This window comes from Pleurodeles waltl, chromosome 1_2 (genome assembly GCF_031143425.1).
Source record: "Pleurodeles waltl isolate 20211129_DDA chromosome 1_2, aPleWal1.hap1.20221129, whole genome shotgun sequence".
In the NCBI taxonomy this organism is placed as follows: Eukaryota; Metazoa; Chordata; class Amphibia; order Caudata; family Salamandridae; genus Pleurodeles; species Pleurodeles waltl.
In genome coordinates, this window is record NC_090437.1 from 39,882,373 (window position 1) to 39,902,238 (window position 19,866).

Here is a 19,866-nt window from a genome sequence, read left to right on the forward strand (position 1 = left end):
TAGACTGCTCCAGACCTGCATTCGTACCTGCTCTCCAGGTGTCTACAGATCAATGGTGGTAATTGTATCTCCTCCAGGGGCACCCGCCTCAATCTTTCTTTTTCCCCAAGAGGCTATGTCAGATTTTTGCCATGATGAGTAACCTTTCGAGCTAAGGGTGGTAGCTAGGCCGCTGGAGGGTGCAGGGCCTGCCCTTGGCCCGAGCGTGGCCAACGCACGTTCCGCACAGCAGGATCAGCTGCAGCACTTAGTAGCATGGTCTTCTAGGCAGCTCTACCATCTTCCAGCAATTATTGCTGGCGCATTACATAGAGTGCTGGTTATTGGGAATCGTAGTCTCTTCCTAACAGCATGAGTCTGGGGAGGGACTCAGCTCCCCCCCACAGATGTGGCAAGTGTCCTTCTGTGCGTCCCACGCTGAGGGATCAGCTGCAGAGCAGTCGTCTGGGCAGCCCCGCCCCCTTCCAGCAATCATCGTTGGCACCGTACAAAGCGTGATGGTTAAAGGGACTCACAGTCCCTTCCTGGCTGCATGTGTCCGGGAAGGAGCTCAACTCCCCTCCCCCTCAAAAGAAGCGGCAAGTGTCCTGTGTGTCCCGCACAGTAGGATCAGCTGCAGCGCAGTCGTCTGGGCAGCCCTGTCCCCTTCCAGCAATCGTTATGGGCACCTTACAAAGCGCAATGGTTAATGGGTCTCGTAGCCCCTTCCTGATAGTGTGAGTCTAGGCAGGGGCTCAACAACCCATCCCCCAAACACAGATGCAGCAAGTATCCTTCTGTGCATACACATCAATTGACAATAAAAACTTTTTAAACTAAAATTAAGTTGACTCCTCATGTGACAAGGAGGAATGATTCAGGCATGTGTATCTATGAACTATCCAATGCTGGAGAAACTATAGACTGATGCACAGTTGGCAATAGAAGAAGAACGACAAATATGAAGGGTACAGGAGTCATTTTGCATGATGTTTCATGTCCAGTTTACCCTTAATGCACATATAAAGAATGAAAATCCACATGATCCATTATATTTTGCTAACTGTCTCAAATTCAGCTACAGGAATTTGTCTTCTTTCTTTGGTTGTCCTTCATGTCTTTCCCAATTCAATATTGTTATTAGGTAAACCTCAATTTTAATGATACACCATCAGAGACCTAATTACGGCTTCTCCCAGCCTGCCCCTAATACATTGCTTCTTCTCTGTTTTGAACAAATCATACTTTCAGTATGGGCTGCTAGGGAAATGTTTGATCCCAAACAAGAGAGGGGAGTTCTGTAAGGTGAATAACAAGTAGTTGTTCACAAAAGCACCCAACTTCAGTTCACAATACCAGCTGGTTCTTTATAATTATTAGTTTTCAGATACTGACTGAGAAGAAACACTGTTGCCACACATACCAAAACATGACGCTTCTGTGCTACAATACTATTTTACAAAATAGACTTATTATTTTTCATAATCTGTGAAACATGTTCCATTCATATTTGCTCAGGAAAAGATCTCTTGTACTACAACATAAATTTAGAGATTTTTGTGCATTCAAACTGCTATATGTTAGTCCGTCAGTTATGGCCATGCTTACCATGAAAACGTTTAAATTATGAAGCTTTTGACACAATGTCTCTCCAATGCAGGCTCTCAAAGCATCATACCGATCACCCCTGATAAGAGAGAGACAAATAATATGTAAGTACATTTTTTGACTCACCTCACAACCACTAAATGGAAAGCTGATTGAGGAGTGCAGATACTTGAAACTTAAAATGCATGTGTGCCTTGATGCAGTGTTTAGGTATTTACTTCTCACAAAGACAAAGTACTGTATATTTCATAAACAGTGACCTGTGCCCCCCAATATCCATTTTCTATAATTTCTAAATTTGTATTAGACTTTGCTATTGCTGTTTGCCATAGATTAAGCTGTTCAATATTTGCTATTGAGAGTCCACATTAATAAGGCAATACCTTTATTCGAACACTTGCATAGCAGATCATAAAAGACACAAGAGAAAACACATAATTTCATAAATAGTTCAAAGCACAGAAAGAAGATTAAAAAAACACATTGAAAGGCTATAAAAACATGAATATAAAAAAAAATATCAAAAAGCTAAAAACACGTATTCAAACATCACTGAATCGCGCAAATGAAGTGCATTTTTCAGAAAGGAGCCTACTGCTACACAGACATCAGGCCAGTCTAAATGCAGCAAATATAACATTGCTTTGCACTTGTTAAATTTAGATTTCCTTGGCACACGCAATATATAGTATTTGGTGAGGGGGAAGATAAAATTTACAAAAAAAAGACAAAATGTAGCAGTGTCTGATGACTTCACATCGCATGGGCAAGCGCAAATGTCCGAGGAGGCGAACTGACCTTGTGGGAAGTAAAGTACCACCTACTGAGCCTAACCTAAATCGGCATAGCAACATGCGTTTCCAGGTAGCTAGTGCCAGGCTCAGTATTAGAGTTAATACTAAAATGGCATACCCATTCCTCAGGATCTGTATGAGTGATGATTTATTTGGGGCAGAACCTGGCGAGAGGCCAGCATGTACAGCCTTCCAAAATGCCTGCAGATCTTTAGCTTGACAGGCATGCACCAGAGCTTCCCATTGCTCAGCCTTCATGTCGGCCTTTTTCTTCTGCAGTGCCTGTATATAGGCCTTTGTACAAACACATATTGCTTCCTGGACCACTGGGGTATGTTTCAGTTCTCTTTTCGGCTTATTGTTGGCTTCTCTGCATATCTTATCCAACCTGGATTTGCTACGGTTCAGTCTATTTCCAGCGGCTCTTGAAAACAATTCCCTGAAAAATGAATTTAATTCAGCAAAGAAAGTTAAAGGGTTATGGTCACTATATATATAGTAGGCAGGACATCCCCTTTGGGGGTAAGAGATCACACATTTCTGGATATGAAAATATAATTAATTGTGGAACCACCCCCCTACTTGTGTATGTTGGGAAAGGTGAAAAGGGTTGACAGGAAGTTGGTAATAGCACTCTCCAGGTCATGTGCGGCCAGAAAAGAAAGTTAACCCCTTTAGACCCTGCCCTCCCCCCCAAATGCATATTTATCTCCAGGCTGTAGTTAAGTAGTCGATAGGAAGAAAGGTTTGAAGATGACAATGCAGGAGTGACCCCCCAACTTTGCATTAAAATCACCAGCCAAAATAAGATTAAATTGTACACCCAGATGTGAATTCTGATTTGCCACTGAATCCACAAACTGTAGGAGTTGATAAACATTCTGGTTGTTCCTAACAGAGAGATAATTATTATTGACATTTATTAAGACCAGGTCAAAGTTAGAGGCCCATGCATGCAGCATCTTAATGTTATAACCAGTGTTAACTAACCTTGAACTAGGTGGAAAAGCCCACCCTTGGCCCGACCGAAAGGTGATGGACAGACATGAAGGGTATAGCATGTGTACCCATCAAAAAAAGACATTGCTCAGGATCCAGGTCTGTTGCAGCACAATATTATCAAAGTTGTTAATAAATGCACACAAGTCTTCAATAGACATCTTAGATACTAATCCAGTGACATTACAGCACAAACGTTTCAAATTCAAGTTAAACTCTGAGGATTGCATAACACCTTGGTCCAAGTTATGCATTGCCAAAGAAGGGGATTAAGACCCAAAGAAATTGGTCTGCTCACCTACTGGGCAGGAGGGACCAGCAGGCAAAAATGTTGCCAGTTCTATTCTGCACTTCTCACTCAACAAACCAAGGTTATCTGGATGATTTGGAGGAGGAGGGGTACTCATACAACTGTGGACAAGCTGACAGCCACTGAGGATGCAGAAGGGCCCAGGACATTGGTACTATCCTGCCCCTCAATGCTGCATCAGTCATTGACCTCTAAACCCGATATGACCATAAGGTTGTTCTTAGATATAAATTGATCAGTGTGGTACAAAGGCTGGTATGACATTTTCCTATTAATGTTACCAGAGTTTGCAGGATCCAAGTATTTATAGAAAAAAACCAAGGGGTAAAATCCTTATTCCTCTAGATCAGACAGGACCTGCTCTGGCCTGGGTCATGATTTCTCCCACAACTGTAGAATGATGAAAATAAATAATTATGTAGTCCCCTGGATAGTTGCTAGGCAGGGGTCCCACACATCCCATCCTGGGAAACAGAAGGATCTCCTTGTACAAATTAATGTTGCACTTAACATTAGAGTGAAGCCAATTTGTCACCTTGTTTTTTAATTCAAACGTGGACTCTGAGGCTCCGGGGACCAGACTTGGTACATTTGCCAACACTACCACATATGGGTATAAGTCTGGAGGAAGGTGGATCACGGTGAGGTGATAGAGAGAACCTGTGGCTGGACAGTAGGTAACAACTGACCTCCACATTCTTGCGGCAGAATCGCTTTGCAAATCCCCTCCTGTCCGTTCAGACTAGAGTAAGACACAGGAGGCCCCAACTCTTGCCCGTTGGTAATCAAATACCTGTATGGAGACTGGGAATCTGTTTGAGCAGGGGTTACATATGCAGAGGATGGCTGATTTGTGGGTCCCATTACAGGCCCCTTACTGCATCTGTTCAGAGATTCTTCAATGGCAGCAAAGCAAATGTGGATGGGCTGCAGCTTGACACCAAGACAACTGGTAAACCTTTCACCAAGCATATCATAAATGGCTATATCAGGAGGTACTATACCGGAGCGCATGCTAGTCATAGTAGATTGGTCTCCAGTCACTAGGCTATTTGACTTACCCGTGTTAGGCTTTTGATTTGTCTTTCTACATTTGGTGTGCCGGACTGGCTCTAGTGAATCTTGGGCTGCACTCAGCAGGATTAGACTCCACCTCTCCTACTGATAAAACACCCACTGTGGTTGAGCTTGTTCCCAGCAAAACGGGGTCTCTGCCTTGAACAATGCACTGGGTTTGAGGAACAGAAGATTTAGACAAATCAGTTTCATCGGCGGAGAGGGAAAGCTCCTGCTCTGGCAATTCAATTTCCTTAGAAATAACACACATAGCCTTGGCTAGAAAACTATCAAGTGTTGTACGTCCTTGGGCCTGTGGCATGGTGGAACTTACTTAGCGTTTTCCCATCATGGCAGGGCAGTAGGGGATACAAGGGACGCATGTTGGTGATAAGTCTTGCTTTACTGTAAACTCCTGAGATCCCCTGATCATTATTAGGAGCAGGAAGGATTTACCCCACAAAAATGTAACACACCTCAGTTCAAGATCACAGATACTGGGGCGGGCTATGAATAAGCACACAGTCACACAATGTAAATTTCGTGAAGAGCAGAATTGAAGAAGAAGAAAAGATGCCAAAGGGGGTAGCCCAGCCTTCGATGGGTGAAGACGGGCCTGGTCTTGGCCCAGACTTGGCCCCAATCTTCGCAAAGGCACGTGCCCGGGCTCGTCCCACACACACAGGATCCAAAAGCACTGATAAGCACTCCTGTGCTTGTTGACTCTCCTGGGCTTGCACAGGTAAATGGGGGCTGTAGTCACCCCAACAACAGTCCGGACAGCTTTGTTGGCTGCACCGCGCCCACTGGATCCAAACGTGCTTATAAGTGATCCCGTGCTCGTTGACTCTCCTAATGGACTTGCACTGGTGGACAGGGGCAGAAGTCCCCACCCCAACAGCAGTCACAAAAGCTTTGCCGGCATGTTCTGCCCCCGGAAGATCCAAACCCACTGATAAGTCCTTGTGCACTCATTGGCCCACCTCCTGGCCTTGCACAGGAGGATGGGGGCTGTAGTCCTCCACAACTGCGGTCCCAAATGCTTAGCTGGACAGTCCACATATTAACGAAATATACTTGAGATTAAGAGAATAGATGTACTACACATTCCATTGAAGCATCTGTGAGGGCTATTCAGGTGTATAAGTATTTTTTCTACGGCAAGACAGGAGGCTGACATGATACTGTGGTCTTCAAAAGCAAAGACCCTCAAAGCTTACAATTGCAGTCGTTTTTCAAATAAATTAGAACTTTCAGCTCTGTATCACCACTGTCTATGCAGCCCTTCCGCTACACATCCTGCTTGAATTTCACTGCTTTCCGTTTCTATTCAGGGACCAAATATATGTATTTTCTATTTTCTCCTAAATATTGCATACGACTCAAGGTAGCACAAGTCTCCTGTTTCATTCAGGGAACCATCAGTCACTGAATCAAAGGCAATAACTACAGAAGCAGTACAGAGCAGGGCAAATATGGTGATATATATTCTAAGCGGCTAAGAAATCAGTTTCTTAGCTGTAAATCCAGTCTTCCAGCATTGGTATCTTTGACGGATTTAAGTGCTTGAAGCATTCTTTGCTGTCATGCTGGAAACCCCTGGTACTAATAATAAAAAGCAATCAAAATAAACAATAATAAAATGGCCACAGACCCAACAATATTGCTTGTTTAGTACTAAATCCACCTCATTTAAAACAACCCAAACTTCAGCTAATGAGGTGGAAGTGCTGAGCTATCTACTATCCTAAAGTTCACCACGTAGCATGTGGATCTATGAAAAATCATCCAAAAAGTCTTATTAAAAAATTATGGTACTGCGCTACTGTATTAAGTCAACTGCCGCCATATGTCAGTCAAACCTTTTTACTGCTCTCTCCAGGGGAGAATGGAAGGCAGCAATATCATCCAGAGATGACTCTGGTTGAGGTGCCATCCTTCTGTTAGGGATAACAAGGTGCCTCCATCCAAAGTTCTTGTGGTGCTCTTCATTGTCCAGGTCATCCAGAGCTACTTTTCCTTCTTTCGCCTCCTCTGGATTTTCTTCTTGATCGCTGTCCAGCTGATCCAGAGCCTTGCTCATGACTTGAAGTGTAGTATGTAATGGGAGCACAGGTAGAGGCTTCTGTTAGGAAGTGGAGGGAAATGTTGTGGTGGTGACTGAGGGGGTATTGTTACTTGGGAATTGACCCATGGTTGCTTATGATGTTGGTAAGGTGTTGCATATGATTGGGCAAATGCAGAGGAGATAGAAAGTAAGGCTGCAGTTGTGGAATCATCTTCTGGAAAGTGTCCATCAATTGTAGGGTACTAAGAAAGCCTACCAGCACTTGTATCATATGTGGGTCCTTGCAATGCTGCCTGGCTTCCTGGGGATGAAACAAGTTACTTACCTGTAACTGTAGTTCTCCAGTATTGGAAACGTTCATAGATTCACATGCTTGAATCATTTCCCATCGTCGAGATGGGAGCCTCCGGTGTAATACAAAACCACATTGAATTGTATATAAAGCTCAGAGGCACTAGGCCTCTTAATTTAGTAACATCTCACAGTCATTTTATAAAAAAGGACCAAACTTAAGAGACAACCAATCAGCTCTCACCACCCCTTAGAACCCTCCTGTGAGGAGCTGATTTCCCTCAGATTTTCCCAGCACAAGTGCAATAATAATCTAAGGCTGAGAAAATGAAGGTGAGCTCCCCAGGGGAGGAAGGGTGGGTTGCATGTGAATCTATGAAAGTTTCCAATACTGGAGGACTGCAGTTACAGGTAAGTAACTTGTTTTTTACTCCAGTATTGGAACTTTCATAGATTCACATGCTTGAATCAGAATAGTAAGCAGTGAATAACACATTTTCATTCTACAAACAATAGCATAGCATTCTGAAATGCGAACTGGTATGATAATATGTACATACACTGCTTGCTATGATCTACAACATTATACCAAAGAAAATGTGATATAGTAGAAAATAAGCAGATGGGGGGAAATAAATATTTTAGCTCACCGTTATTGAAACAGGTTTCAAAGGACCGCTTGACCAACGGCTGCATCCCGAAGTGACTCCGTGTCCAGGAAGTAATGCTGCGTGAAGGTGTGAGTTGTTCTCCATGTCGCAGCACGACAGATGTCCTTAATTGAGACACCAGCAAACAGCACACAGGATGCAGAGATAGCTCTAGTAGAATGCGCTCTTACGGTTGTGTTCAATAGCCTTCTTGCTTTCTGAGGGCAAAATATGATTGCGTCTTTAATCCATCGGGATATAGTTTGTTTGGTTACCAAGTGACATATCCTAGTAGCACTGAACGCTACAAACAACTGAGAGGCCTGTCTGAACGACTTTGTCCTGTCCAGATAGAATTTTATGCACCTTTTTAAGTCGATCGAATGGAGAGTTCTTTCCGCAGCAGTTTGCGGGTCAGGGAAGAAAGTTTTGAGCACCACCGGCTCATTGATATGGAACTCGGAAGGTACTTGGGCACGAACTTAGGATTGGTGTGCATAATGACTCTGTCCTGTCTGAACTGCAGAAAAGGTTCTTGTATAGTGAAAGCTTGAATTTCACTAACTCTGCGCGCCGAAGTAAGGGCAAGAAGGAGAGCAACCTTCTACATGAGGTAGTTAATGTCTGCTCTGTGAATCGGCTCAAAAGGCTCCTTCATAAGCTGGCCAAGAACAATGTTAAGTTGCCAGCGGCGGCGGCGGTGTCTGCTCGGTGAATCGGCTCAAAAGGCTCCTTCATAAGCTGGCCAAGAACAATGTTAAGTTGCCAGCGGCGGCGGAGGTGTCACTGGAGGAAAAGATCTGAATAGACCTTTGAGAATTTGTTTTACCAATCTGAGAGAGTATAAAGATGGTTTGCCTGGCACTCTTCTATATCTGGAGATGGCGGCTAGATGGACTCTGATTGAGGAATGGGCTAGTCCTGAACGTGCCAGCTGTAATAAATACGGCAATACTGCCTCAGGTGCGGAGAAGAGAGGATGGACATTTTGGGTTTCGCACCAAATACAAAATCTCTTCCATTTTAGTTGGTAAGACTTGCTGGTAGTAGCTACATGTGCAGTAGCTAGCACGTCTCTGCACTCAGACGGTAGAGGTAAATGGCCAAATTCATTGTACTCAGGGGCCATGCATGCAAACAGAGATCTGGGGTCCGGGTGCCTCACTTGCTCCTGATTGATGGTAAGTAGGTCCGGGATCAGTCTGAGCCTGATGGATGGAGAGGCTGACAGGGGGAGCAACTCCGTGTACCACGGTTGATGCGGCCACGCTGGAGCTATGAGGATCAGTTGGCAAGGTTCCGACTTCATCTTCCTGATCACCCTTACGAGGAGAGGAATCAGAGAAAAAGTGTACGCAGAGATCCCTAACCATGTGATCGAAAATGCATCCCCCCATGACCCCTGTTGGGGATGCCAACTTGCATAATGTTGGCATTTGGCGTTCCGGGAGGATGCAAATAGGTCCAGATTCGGTTTTCCCCACTGGCTGAATATCCGATCTGTCGTTCTCTGGTATAACTCCCACTCGTGGGAGGATGTGGTAAGTCTGCTTAGTGAATCCGCAATGGTATTCTGGAGGCCAGGGACATGCTCCACAGTGATGTGGATGGAGTGGTGAATGTACTATTTCCAGATGGTTTGTGCTTCTCGGGAGAGTAGGTGAGACCATGTTTCTCCCTGCTTGTTCAGGTAGTGCATCGTGGTGGTGTTGTCTGTCCTGACAAGCACAGCTAACTCTCGTATCCTTGGAAGGAGGGCTTGCAAGGCGTCATGGACCGCCCTCAGCTTGAGAAGATTTATGTGGAATGAACGGTAAGAGGGTGGCTACCTGCCGCTCACCCGAAGGTCCTGCAGGCATGCACCCCATCCTGTAAACGATGCATCTGTCGTGAGATTCATTGGAGAAACTCGTGCCAAGAAACTGAGACCTTTGGAAATGTTCTAGGGAATTGTCCACCAATTCAGAGAATTAACCAAATGCGGCGTGATGAGAATGGTGTCCTCGAAGGAACCTCTTGCTTGTATCCACTGCTTGTCCAGTTCTTCTTGAATCGGATGCATTCGGAGGCGGCAGAATGGGATGAGGCTGATAAATTATGACATCATGCCCAGCAAGGACTTGTACTGCCGCAGTGAAAGACACCTTTTTCTATGGACGTGCCTTGCCAACTGTGTTAGCTTTGTTTGTCTGTCCGGTGCTAGATAGGCTTTGACTCATTGAGTGTCTAAGATAGCCCCTAGGAAGGCTAGACGAGTGGATGGCTGTAGAGACTATTTTTCCTTGTTGAGTGTAAGGCCTAATTCCTCGAAAAGGCACAGAGTCGCCCTGACTGAACTGTCTGCTGTCTTGATATCTGGAGCTTTTTCCAGCCAGTCGTCGAGGTAGGGAAAGACTTGATGTCTGTTTCTCCTTAAGTAGGCCGACACTGGCTGTAGGCATTTGGTAAAGATTTGTGGTGCTGAACATAGGCCAAAGAGAAGGAACTTGAACTGGACGTGTTTGCCGTTGACTGCAAATCTCAGGTACTTTCTGTGGAGCGGATGAATGGAAATGTGAAAGTACCCATTGTGAAGGTCCAGAGAGGCCATGCAGTCTGCTTTGTTTAGAAGCTGGAGGACGTCTTGGAGGGTGACCATCCAAAATGTCTGCTTCTTGCGGTATTTGTTTAACTTCCATAAGTCCAGAATTGGCCGCCAGAGGCGAGACTTTTTTCGGATGAGAAAGAAACGGGAGTAAAACCCCTTTCCCTTCTGGCAATGCGGAACAGACTCTATAGCCCCTTTCCTCAGCATGGTGGCTACCTCCAGGCGAAGTAGACAAAGGTGTTTTTGATTAACCTGCAATGGAGGCATCGAAAGGGGCATTTGGGTGAACTCTAATAGGTGTCCAAAACGGATTACATCCAGTACCCACTTGTCTTTGGCTATTTGTTGCCAGCGATGTAGATGATGTTTCAGTGTTCCATGATAAGTTGCAGAAGCAGGATGATTAGCCGTGTAGTTAGACAGTCATTGTCTACGCGTGGATTCTTTACATTGACGCCCCTGTTTGGACTTGTGGTAGGGCCTTGTGTATGCTGCTGGAGGTGGTTGCCTCGGCTGATACTGTGCTCTAGCAGGCTGAAACGTGGATGAATAGGCTGGGCACCTATATTGTTGGTATCCACCACGAAAGGACGGCTGACCTCTAGCACCCCGAAAGGGCACTTTCCTATATTGTAGAGCACCCAGGGATTTGGCCGTTTCCGTGTCTGCCTTGATGGCTTGAAGGGCGTCGTCAACATGTTTGCCAAACAGAGCTTCTCCGTCGTATGGAAGGTCTAGGATTTTTGTCTGTACTTCTGCCTGAAAGTTGGTGGCTTAAAGCCAACCTTGCTGCCTCAACACCGCTGAACCATTGAGTAGTCTAAAGCCCATTGCAGCGATGTCTAGCGCACAATCTATTATTTCCGCTCAAGTTCGCTGGCCTTCCATAAGAGCTTTGCTAGCTTCTGCTTTGGAGGCGCCTGGGAGCTCTTCTAGCAATTGGGATACATTTGACCAGAGCTGTCAATCGTATCTGCCTAGCAGAGCAAGGGAGTTGGCCTCTCTTACCACAATAGTGGACATGGAGGAAAAGCGCTTGCTAATATTATCTAGGCGCCTTCTTTCTTTATCTGGCGGTGATGTCAATGGCATAGAGGGATTCCTGGAGCGACATTGGGCGGCCTGTGATATGACGGAGTCTGGTTTCAGATGTCCTGAAAGGCAGGCCGGGCATCCTCTGATGGCTTATATTTTTTATCCAGTCTCTGCAGAACCGCAGGGACCGTTGCTGGATTCTGCATAATCTTTAGGACCTGACTCCAGACATGGTCTATGATGGGAATTGCTCTGAACATTTTTCTGTGAGGTTCTTTGAAGTCATATAGGAAGCAATCCTGCTGAGTGGCGGGCATTGGGAGATCAAACATTGTGGCGGCTCGCTCAAGCAGGTTATGGAAGCCACCTTTATCCTCAGGCAGACACTCAACTATGGGCGCTGTAGGCGAGGCAGGTGCTGGTATAATATAATATAATCTAATCATCCCACTCATCAGTAGCAGGCTGTATCTCACCTACCTTTGCATCCTCATCGGAGGATACCGGATGTCTTGGTGTGGAAAGCACACACTTCTGTAACCTTGGTTGAGAAGCATGATGCGGCTGTTGCAAGAGAGGAGTTGCTGGCGGGGCGGAACCAACGGCTGTTGTACCGATGAAGGCTTAGGTGGAAAACGTTCCTGGTAATCCACCAACATTGCCTGTAAGTTAGAAACTAACCCAGGAGGAAGACCGACCAATGGCGGCTGCTCATAATAGCCCTGGGTGTAGTATGGAGCCTCATCATCACCGGACTTGGCACTTTACCCTTAGTTGTGAAGGGCTGCTGGAGACTCCAAAAATACCCTCCTCATCCGAGTCATCTTCATCCAAAAGATTCAAGGGTAAAAGGCTGGAAACCTTGCTACGCGATGTAACAGAGGGCGTTAAATGATATTTTTTCACCCTCCTGCGAGTATCCTGGTCCCCTGACGACAGAGGCAACAAATCTGGTCTTTGTGCTTTTACTGCAGTCTTTGTCGTCTATGGTGGTATCGTCAACTGTGGCATCGTCGATGAGAGCATCACTGCATCGACAGTAGTTGACGGTGGGAACGTCGACGGTAGGAGCATCGTCGACGGTTGATGTGTCGTCAACAATGCCGCCAACGTCTGGTGTTCCATTGATGAAGCCGTCGGCGCCAAAAACAGTGTCGACGAGGACGTTGACAGATGGAATAGCGCTGAGGAGGCCGTCAGTGGGGGCATCGATGAGAGCGTTGACGGTGTGACCGCTGACGGTGAAACTATAGGGCGTGCCGCCGACGAGATGGAACATATCGTTGCTGAGGAGCTGGATCTCGCCAGAAAGACAGACAGTGTAGCGACGGTAGAAGTCGTCATCAATACCTGAGCTGTCTTCGGTGTCGACAATTAACCTGTTGATGGCGCAGAAGTTGGTTTTTTGAAGGTATGCTTTACCTTAAGTGGTGGCGTTGACGGCTGAGAAACAGGCTTCCTTGTAGACTTAAAGTCAGAAGCTTTCATCTTCATCTTTGAAGGGCTACCAGACTTTGAGACATAGTAGTCATTTTGAATCACCTTGAATCACCCTGAAGAGAGAAAAATCCAAATTCACCTCAAACAGTGTTTGTGAGAGACAAACTGAGCAGAGCTCAGAGGAGACTCCTTAGCACAACGTGCACTGGCAAATGTGAGGGAAATCAGCGCCTCACAGGAGGTTTCTAAGGGGTGGTGGGAGCTGATTGGTTGTCTCTTAAGTTTGGTCCTTTTTTATAAAATGACTGTGAGATGTTACTAAATTAAGAGGCCTAGTGCCTCTGAGCTTTATATACAATTGAATGTGGCCTTGTATTACACCGGAGGCTCCCATCTCGACGACGGGAATGATTCAAGCATGTGAATCTATGAAAGTTCTAATACTGGAGTAAGCTCATTTTCCATGATGCTCACAGTTTCTACGATGCTCATCATATTGAAAGTGGTCTTCTCTGGAGTTTCCATCTGGGGAATGACAAGACTATTCTCTAACTTGTTCACAGTCTTAGATAGACTGTACATCCACTTGGTTGGGCTTGAGAGAGATTATTTTGATTTATTAAAATCTCAGGCCTAACATTATGGCACTAAAACGAAAATGCTGTACTTTATAGAACTGTACTTTTCTGTGGTTTATAAACCAGGCCCAGAACTAGGTCTTGACTCTATGTGTGATTTAATGCAGCCATGTTTTCACTTCTCATTTTGACACTGCATGCAGCAAAATGTGCACTGAATGCTTAGTGATGACATGCTGTTCTTGGAGAGCTTTGGAGGAAACCATCTTGTAAGTCTATGTAATTCCAAGGTCTCTACCTGCTCAATCACTATAGGTCATTCATTTTATGAGAATCCCATTGTTTTGAGCAATCAGATTTGTACTATCACATCTGATGGACATTAGGGCAGAAAAGAGCAAATTAATATTCACTTATGGGCTAGTACTAGGATGGTGGCATTAGATGATGTATAATTCTGTACTGTGGTTTGTTTAGCTATGCACGCCTTTCGTTGACTGTGCGATTTCCATTGGTTTCTAATGTGAACTTAGACCATGAAGCTGGGGTGAGTCAGCCTTTTGTCTACAGCCAGCAGGGTTGCTGCCAGATTTCTTGGCATGTTGGTTTGCTGCATACTTTGAACTTATAATAATTTGCAGATTTTGCTCATTCTGTACCTATTTACTTAAATACTGCTGGCATTTATGGATTTTTGACTCATGTGAGCCAAATCATACAATTTTGATTCCTGTAGTCCACTTAGTATTTTATTAAATCTTCAAGGTTTACAATTTACTGTTGATTACAGACAGCTTATTTTATGAAATGCTAATTATATTATTAGTGTTGGAGTTGCTGTTAGGGACATATTGCCTCACATATTCTTGAGGCTAACATCATCCCTGATCAAGCGAAGGAACTTTATATTGAACTATCTAACAAGACAGCATCCACAGGCTGTAGGCATTACCCCATTGCGTTACTGAACACCAACGTATGCTTTGCATTCTAAATCCAAATATTTGTCTGCAGTTGTGTCAATACTTTCAAAGGTAAAACCTGAATTTGTCTGAAACAGTGACATTTCCAGAAAAAGTAGTATATCATCAAGCAGGTTAGCAAAATTAAACCCACTGAAAGTACACTTTTCTCTTCAATGTTGTTATCATTGACAAAACATTGCTGATCAGGTCTTCATTGCCATCAACGGGATCAATACTGTCGACAGGAAACCTGTCATTGACAGGTTTATCAATGCCAAGGGATTAGTTAGCTACAGCAGGGAAGTAGCCATTGACAAGGCAGTCATCCAGTGTTCAGGCACTTTAAAGAAAAAAATAAAATAAATAAATAAACTCTGGGAATTCTAAATGTTTCCTTTTTTGTTTTTGCAACATCTTTGCGGAAGGGCTTGGTGGAGAACTGCACACGTAATGATATCCTGACGAGAGGGCATTCCCGTTACAGTGAGAAGCTGTCCTATCCAGAAGACATAAGGCTGGCCTCTTTGCATGATCTTTGAGGGTCTGCAATATACAAGTCTGACAAATGGAGCAGCACTAAGCTTATTCTTTAAATGCAAGCAATATAGGGCCAGATGTATGGAGATACAATTTTTCATTTCCTAAATAGCGACTTCATAGAAATCATTATTTAGGAAATGCAAAATGCTATGTACAAGATAACGATTTCCTAATAGAAGACTACAAAGCCGGAATGGCTATTAGGAAATCGCAAATAAGGAATTCCATGCCATTTGTGACAATGGGCCGGTTTTGCATTTCCAAAATAGCGATTTCCTATGAGGAAACCACTGTTTGGGCAATGCAAAACCATGCATGGCTACAAGCAAAAGGCCCTCCAAAATGCACCCTAAAAATAGTGGTGCACAAGTAGAGCACACTTATGTGCACAGGGAATGTGTGCGCTCTATTCCAATTTAAAAAATTGTGTTTTCAGGTGCTTTTTTGTTTTAAATAGCACATGTTTACTATCGACTTGAAGTTGATGGTAATTGCATTTCCTAAATGCTTATTTTGCATTTAGGAAACGCTTTGTACATGTGCTAAGAAATCGCAAATAGGAAATCCCTATTTAAGATTCCCTAAATGCCTTTGTACATAGGAAAAAGCTGTTTTGCATTGCGATTCGACTGGTTAAGAAATGCAAAAGGTCTTTGTACATCTGGCCCATAGTCACTTGACATGAGGATCATCAGCTTAAATAGTTTGTCGCCCGCACAAGGAACAAATCTTGATGCAGGAACTCTTTTCCTTGTGTTATGACGACAGTTGAGCTTCTCCTCTGGGACAGAAAAAAGTTAAATAACCCCTGAAACAACTCACTGTACAGTGTAGCTGGTGCAGGAGCTGAAGTAAATATCATAATCATTCTCAGGAGTTCTCAGGAGTTCAAGAGTGGAGAGAAGGGTCCAAGTCCCCCTTAGGCTTCTTGTGCTTTTTCTTTGGCTTACCCGATGACTTCTCCCAGAATGAAGATCTGCTACAGGCACAACTTCAGGAACAGGACCTCAACTGATCACATCATGGAGTCTTCGTTGTTTAGCTATGTAAAGATACACCTCATGGTCCCATATGACCTTTCGGTTCATCTGGGTGCCGAAGGCCTTGGAGTCATGTTTGGACCACAAGCTTCACAGATATATCTAATATATTTGATGGGGATTTGCCACAGACATATGCTGGCAACAGTGCCAGAGCGAAACGATGTTAGCACAGAGCTGCAAAAGGCCACCTGGTCAGCGCACAATAATACTAATGAAAAGTTCTAGAACCAGTTTAGCGCTTGGAGAATATTCAAAAGATGATCGATCTGCAAATAGAGTTATGTATCAGAAAACCTAATTACTGGCACAAACATCCAGTAAACTCCGAAATTGAGCAATAATACCTATACAATCAACTGTGGGGGGAAAGGAATTAAAAATATCAAAGACAGGGATCCTAATAGGGGTTCGATTCTGGTGATGGCCTGATCATGCATGTGCATACGCTTATTTTTTAAGCCTGTATTGTCAGCTGGGCAAAATGGACTTCTTTCTGTGGCATGCAGACCAGGACGTCCTATGAGTTTGGGGGAAATGGGCTGGATGCTCCCATGTAATTTAGTATGGAGCTCATTACATGCCCTGTAAAAATCCTTATTTAAGATTATAGGTGTATTGTTAACTGTATACCCATAGGGTTTGTACCTGCACAATTAATGTCAGACACTTTCCACAAATGTGTGGGCAAATACCAGACATTATGATTTTAAGCACCTCGTAAGAAGGGGGTTGGGACCCCCTGATTTAACAAGTCTTCCCCTATTCTGAGATACGAAACTCATAGTGGTGTGGTAATTGCATAACCACTGAAATCCGCACTCTGCTGTTTTGGCAATTTCAGGTGGGGTCTTAATAAACTGAACAAGCTTAACTGCTTTGGGGTTATTCAAGTTACCAAAAAAACTTTGTTCGACTGCTCCAGTGCATACCAACAATCTGCTCATTCAGTGGGTTTGCTTTCTACGTACTGTAGAATTCTCTCCTTTATGATTCTGTGAGGAATATGCATTATTGAATGATTTATAAATTAAAAATTTAAAATATATAAAAAATACTTTTCTACTCCACCTTGGAAGGAAATCTTCATGATTCACCAGCTCCATGGATGCAACAATATCGACAGCATCAATGTAAAGCTAAAATACAAAGGATAGTTAATGAATTACCAGTATCCACAAGCTTTTTAGTGCAGACTTAAAAAAAAGAGAATTAGATTACTTGGTCCGAAATATGAACATTCTACTATTCAGTGATTTTTATTCCAGGTGTTGTACGAATTATGGGGAAAAAACAATCAAACACATTTAAACATTTCTGGATATTAAAAAAAAAAATCATTTACTATTTAGAAGAGCCAAAAAAAAGTCCTACTCACCCACTGCTGCAATGGCGAGAATTTTCCAGTCACAGCTTTTAAGACTTCTTGACTAGCGATTCCTCCCACAGCTGCAGCCAGAGGTGCAAGAAATCCCCTAGCCGTCCAGGATAGCCATTTCACAATGCTGTCATCAACTTGTGGCTGTACAATAAAGAATTCATTTTTCACATGTACAGAGAGTCTAAAAGTATTACTGGTACTGTGAGTTAAATCCACAAAAATATGAGTCATGTAAATATTTTTTCTGGTGACACTGTGCTACACTTTCTAACAATACACATCTGACAGGATTTGGCACATATTTGAATATATGTTTTAGTATTAAATCACATATACAGTTTATTGTACATATGGGTACATTTCTGAAATAAACTTGCAAATGTTTTGGACTCAGGCAATCAAATACATTAGCAAGGAGGAAAATATTGTTGAAGACTAATCAATTAAACTCAATACAAACTATTAAATACAGATACACCAAAAGGGGGTATTACACATTTCAACATATAATCTTGTAGCATTTTTGCCCAAGAGTAAGATTGCTAAATCCCAAAGTCTAGTGATAGGTAGGGAGAGTTGTGTTTATCTGCAGAGCATAAAACTCCAGCAGAACGATTCCATTTCTGGTAATTAAATAGTTATTTTATTCAATCACAATCCATCATAGATCAAGCACTTTATGAATGTAAGGTGTAGAGGGAAGAGGCAATTAAAATCACCACTTGACCAAGCTGGCGTCAGCTTCAGAATTTGTATGAAAGATCATTTAACAAAGGTGCAGATAATGGACCTGAATAACAGTGGAAGAGATTTACTAGAGATCTGGATGAAAACGTAATGAGCCTTTTGATCTGCAGTGATAAGCGCATCCAATTAACTCATCTGTAAACAGTCATCCTAGTTCTCTTCCATAGGAATCCTCATCTTAATCGTAAGCGCTGAACAGACACACATATGTGCAAGGGATCCTGAAGCACCTTAATGAAATATACTTAAAAATGTACGTAGGTACAGATGTACAATATCTTTATGTAGAGCAAAGTGCCACAATAATGAAAAGAAAAGGGAAGAACAGAAAAGAAAAGAATAGAATAGAGCTATGAATAGCATTTTATCAATCGGGGACATCGTAAAATCCAGACAAATAATACTCAATTTCGAGAAATGTTGTAAGACAAATGAAATTGTAGATAAAGTGATGAATAAATAAGAAAATAATGTTTTTCAGCAGCTAGAGGACATAGGGTATCTTTTAAGAATGGTGAAAGAGAATAGTGAGACTCGAAGTGAAGCAAGATGGCAGCTTCCTAAGCCAGTTCCAAGACCATCTTGCGAAGGGCGAGAAAAAATAGTGGAGAGAAGGCTTCTCAGAGACATTGGGGAGCAGAGGATACTCCAAATCCCTGAACATGATGTGGGGATTCCTGGGCTCCCTGGTTTCGAGATCTCCATGTAATCCAGAATGGTTTTCACAGCCACATGGGCAAGAAGATGGTGGCTAAGAACAAGGTAGTAGAGCCGCCTGTAATTATTTCCTAGGGCGCCAGGAGACAAGAAGCTTACAAGCCTCTGTGGCGACACCCATGAGGCCCCGCCCTAAGGGGTAGAGGGTACGGCGGCACTGCTGTGGAAGCAGGCCTGCTCCAACGCCAGAGAGAGAATCTGCCACTGGGCTTACACTTACACAAGGTGAGGTTCCCAGGTATGAGATAATGGCTGCGGCTCAGCAACCCGACAGAATATGACAAAAACCCCTTCTAGTTGATTGCGTCCCCAGGGTGCCTGGATGTGGGGATGTCCCCTATAATTGCTCAACCCCATTGTTTGACATCCTAGCACACCAAAGTGAGCTCTCCCGCAGCCGTGAGGGTAGTAAGCCACATATGAACATCTGACAGGAGGAGGAGTAATCCATGTGACTAACAACACTGGGTTTAGGACAAGTTTGCACCCTAAAGGGGGCCCAGGGTCAGAAGAGACCCTCAGTACTCTGTCTCCTAAACTCCTGATCACATCAAAGGCGAAGAGCAGCAAATAACAACCAAAGTTTGAGTATAAGAGGAAAAAGTGCTGGATCAAATCAGATTAGCATGAAATAAAAGGCTAAATTAGGGCTTAAAGGAGACAAGTGGCATTTACGTCCAAAATTCATCTGAACAGAAAGGCAGCTAAGAGCTACAGACATCTCTGGTGGGTTCTGAAAACAGACAACCAGCTCCCAAGTGAGCTGGAAATGTATATCCTCAAAGAAGCATACTTAGGGCAAAGTATTGGGGTTCTTGATTCACCAAGACCCCTACAACAGAACCTACTGACTCCACAACTGCGACAAGCATGGGATGAGAAGACAAGTCCTAATTCAACTGATTTATTGGTTAGTCTCTAATTTCTTTTTGAAAGAGCTGAAAGAGTGTACAAAAGTCACTCTTTGGTAAGCTTACCACTACTTTTTGCCTATCAGTGTGTTTAGACTGTCTTCGCTGGGATCCTGCTAACCAGGACCCCAGAAATTGTGCTCTCTCTCCTCTAAATCTGGTTGCTTTGG

General features: G+C 43.6%; 1 protein-coding gene across 4 annotated transcripts in view; it reads right to left on the reverse strand.

Moving 5' to 3' along the window:
• UBA6 (ubiquitin like modifier activating enzyme 6) overlaps positions 1–19,866 on the reverse strand; it is a 610,892-nt gene that overhangs the window by 360,009 nt on the left and 231,017 nt on the right. For all 4 annotated transcript variants that reach the window (XM_069235825.1, XM_069235816.1, XM_069235844.1 and 1 more), the window contains 3 exons: positions 17,319–17,462; positions 17,012–17,079; positions 1,588–1,666 (listed from right to left, as the gene is read on the reverse strand). In XM_069235825.1, the coding sequence (XP_069091926.1) occupies positions 1,588–1,666; positions 17,012–17,079; positions 17,319–17,462 (291 nt within the window). The remainder of the gene's footprint in view (positions 1–1,587; positions 1,667–17,011; positions 17,080–17,318; positions 17,463–19,866) is intronic.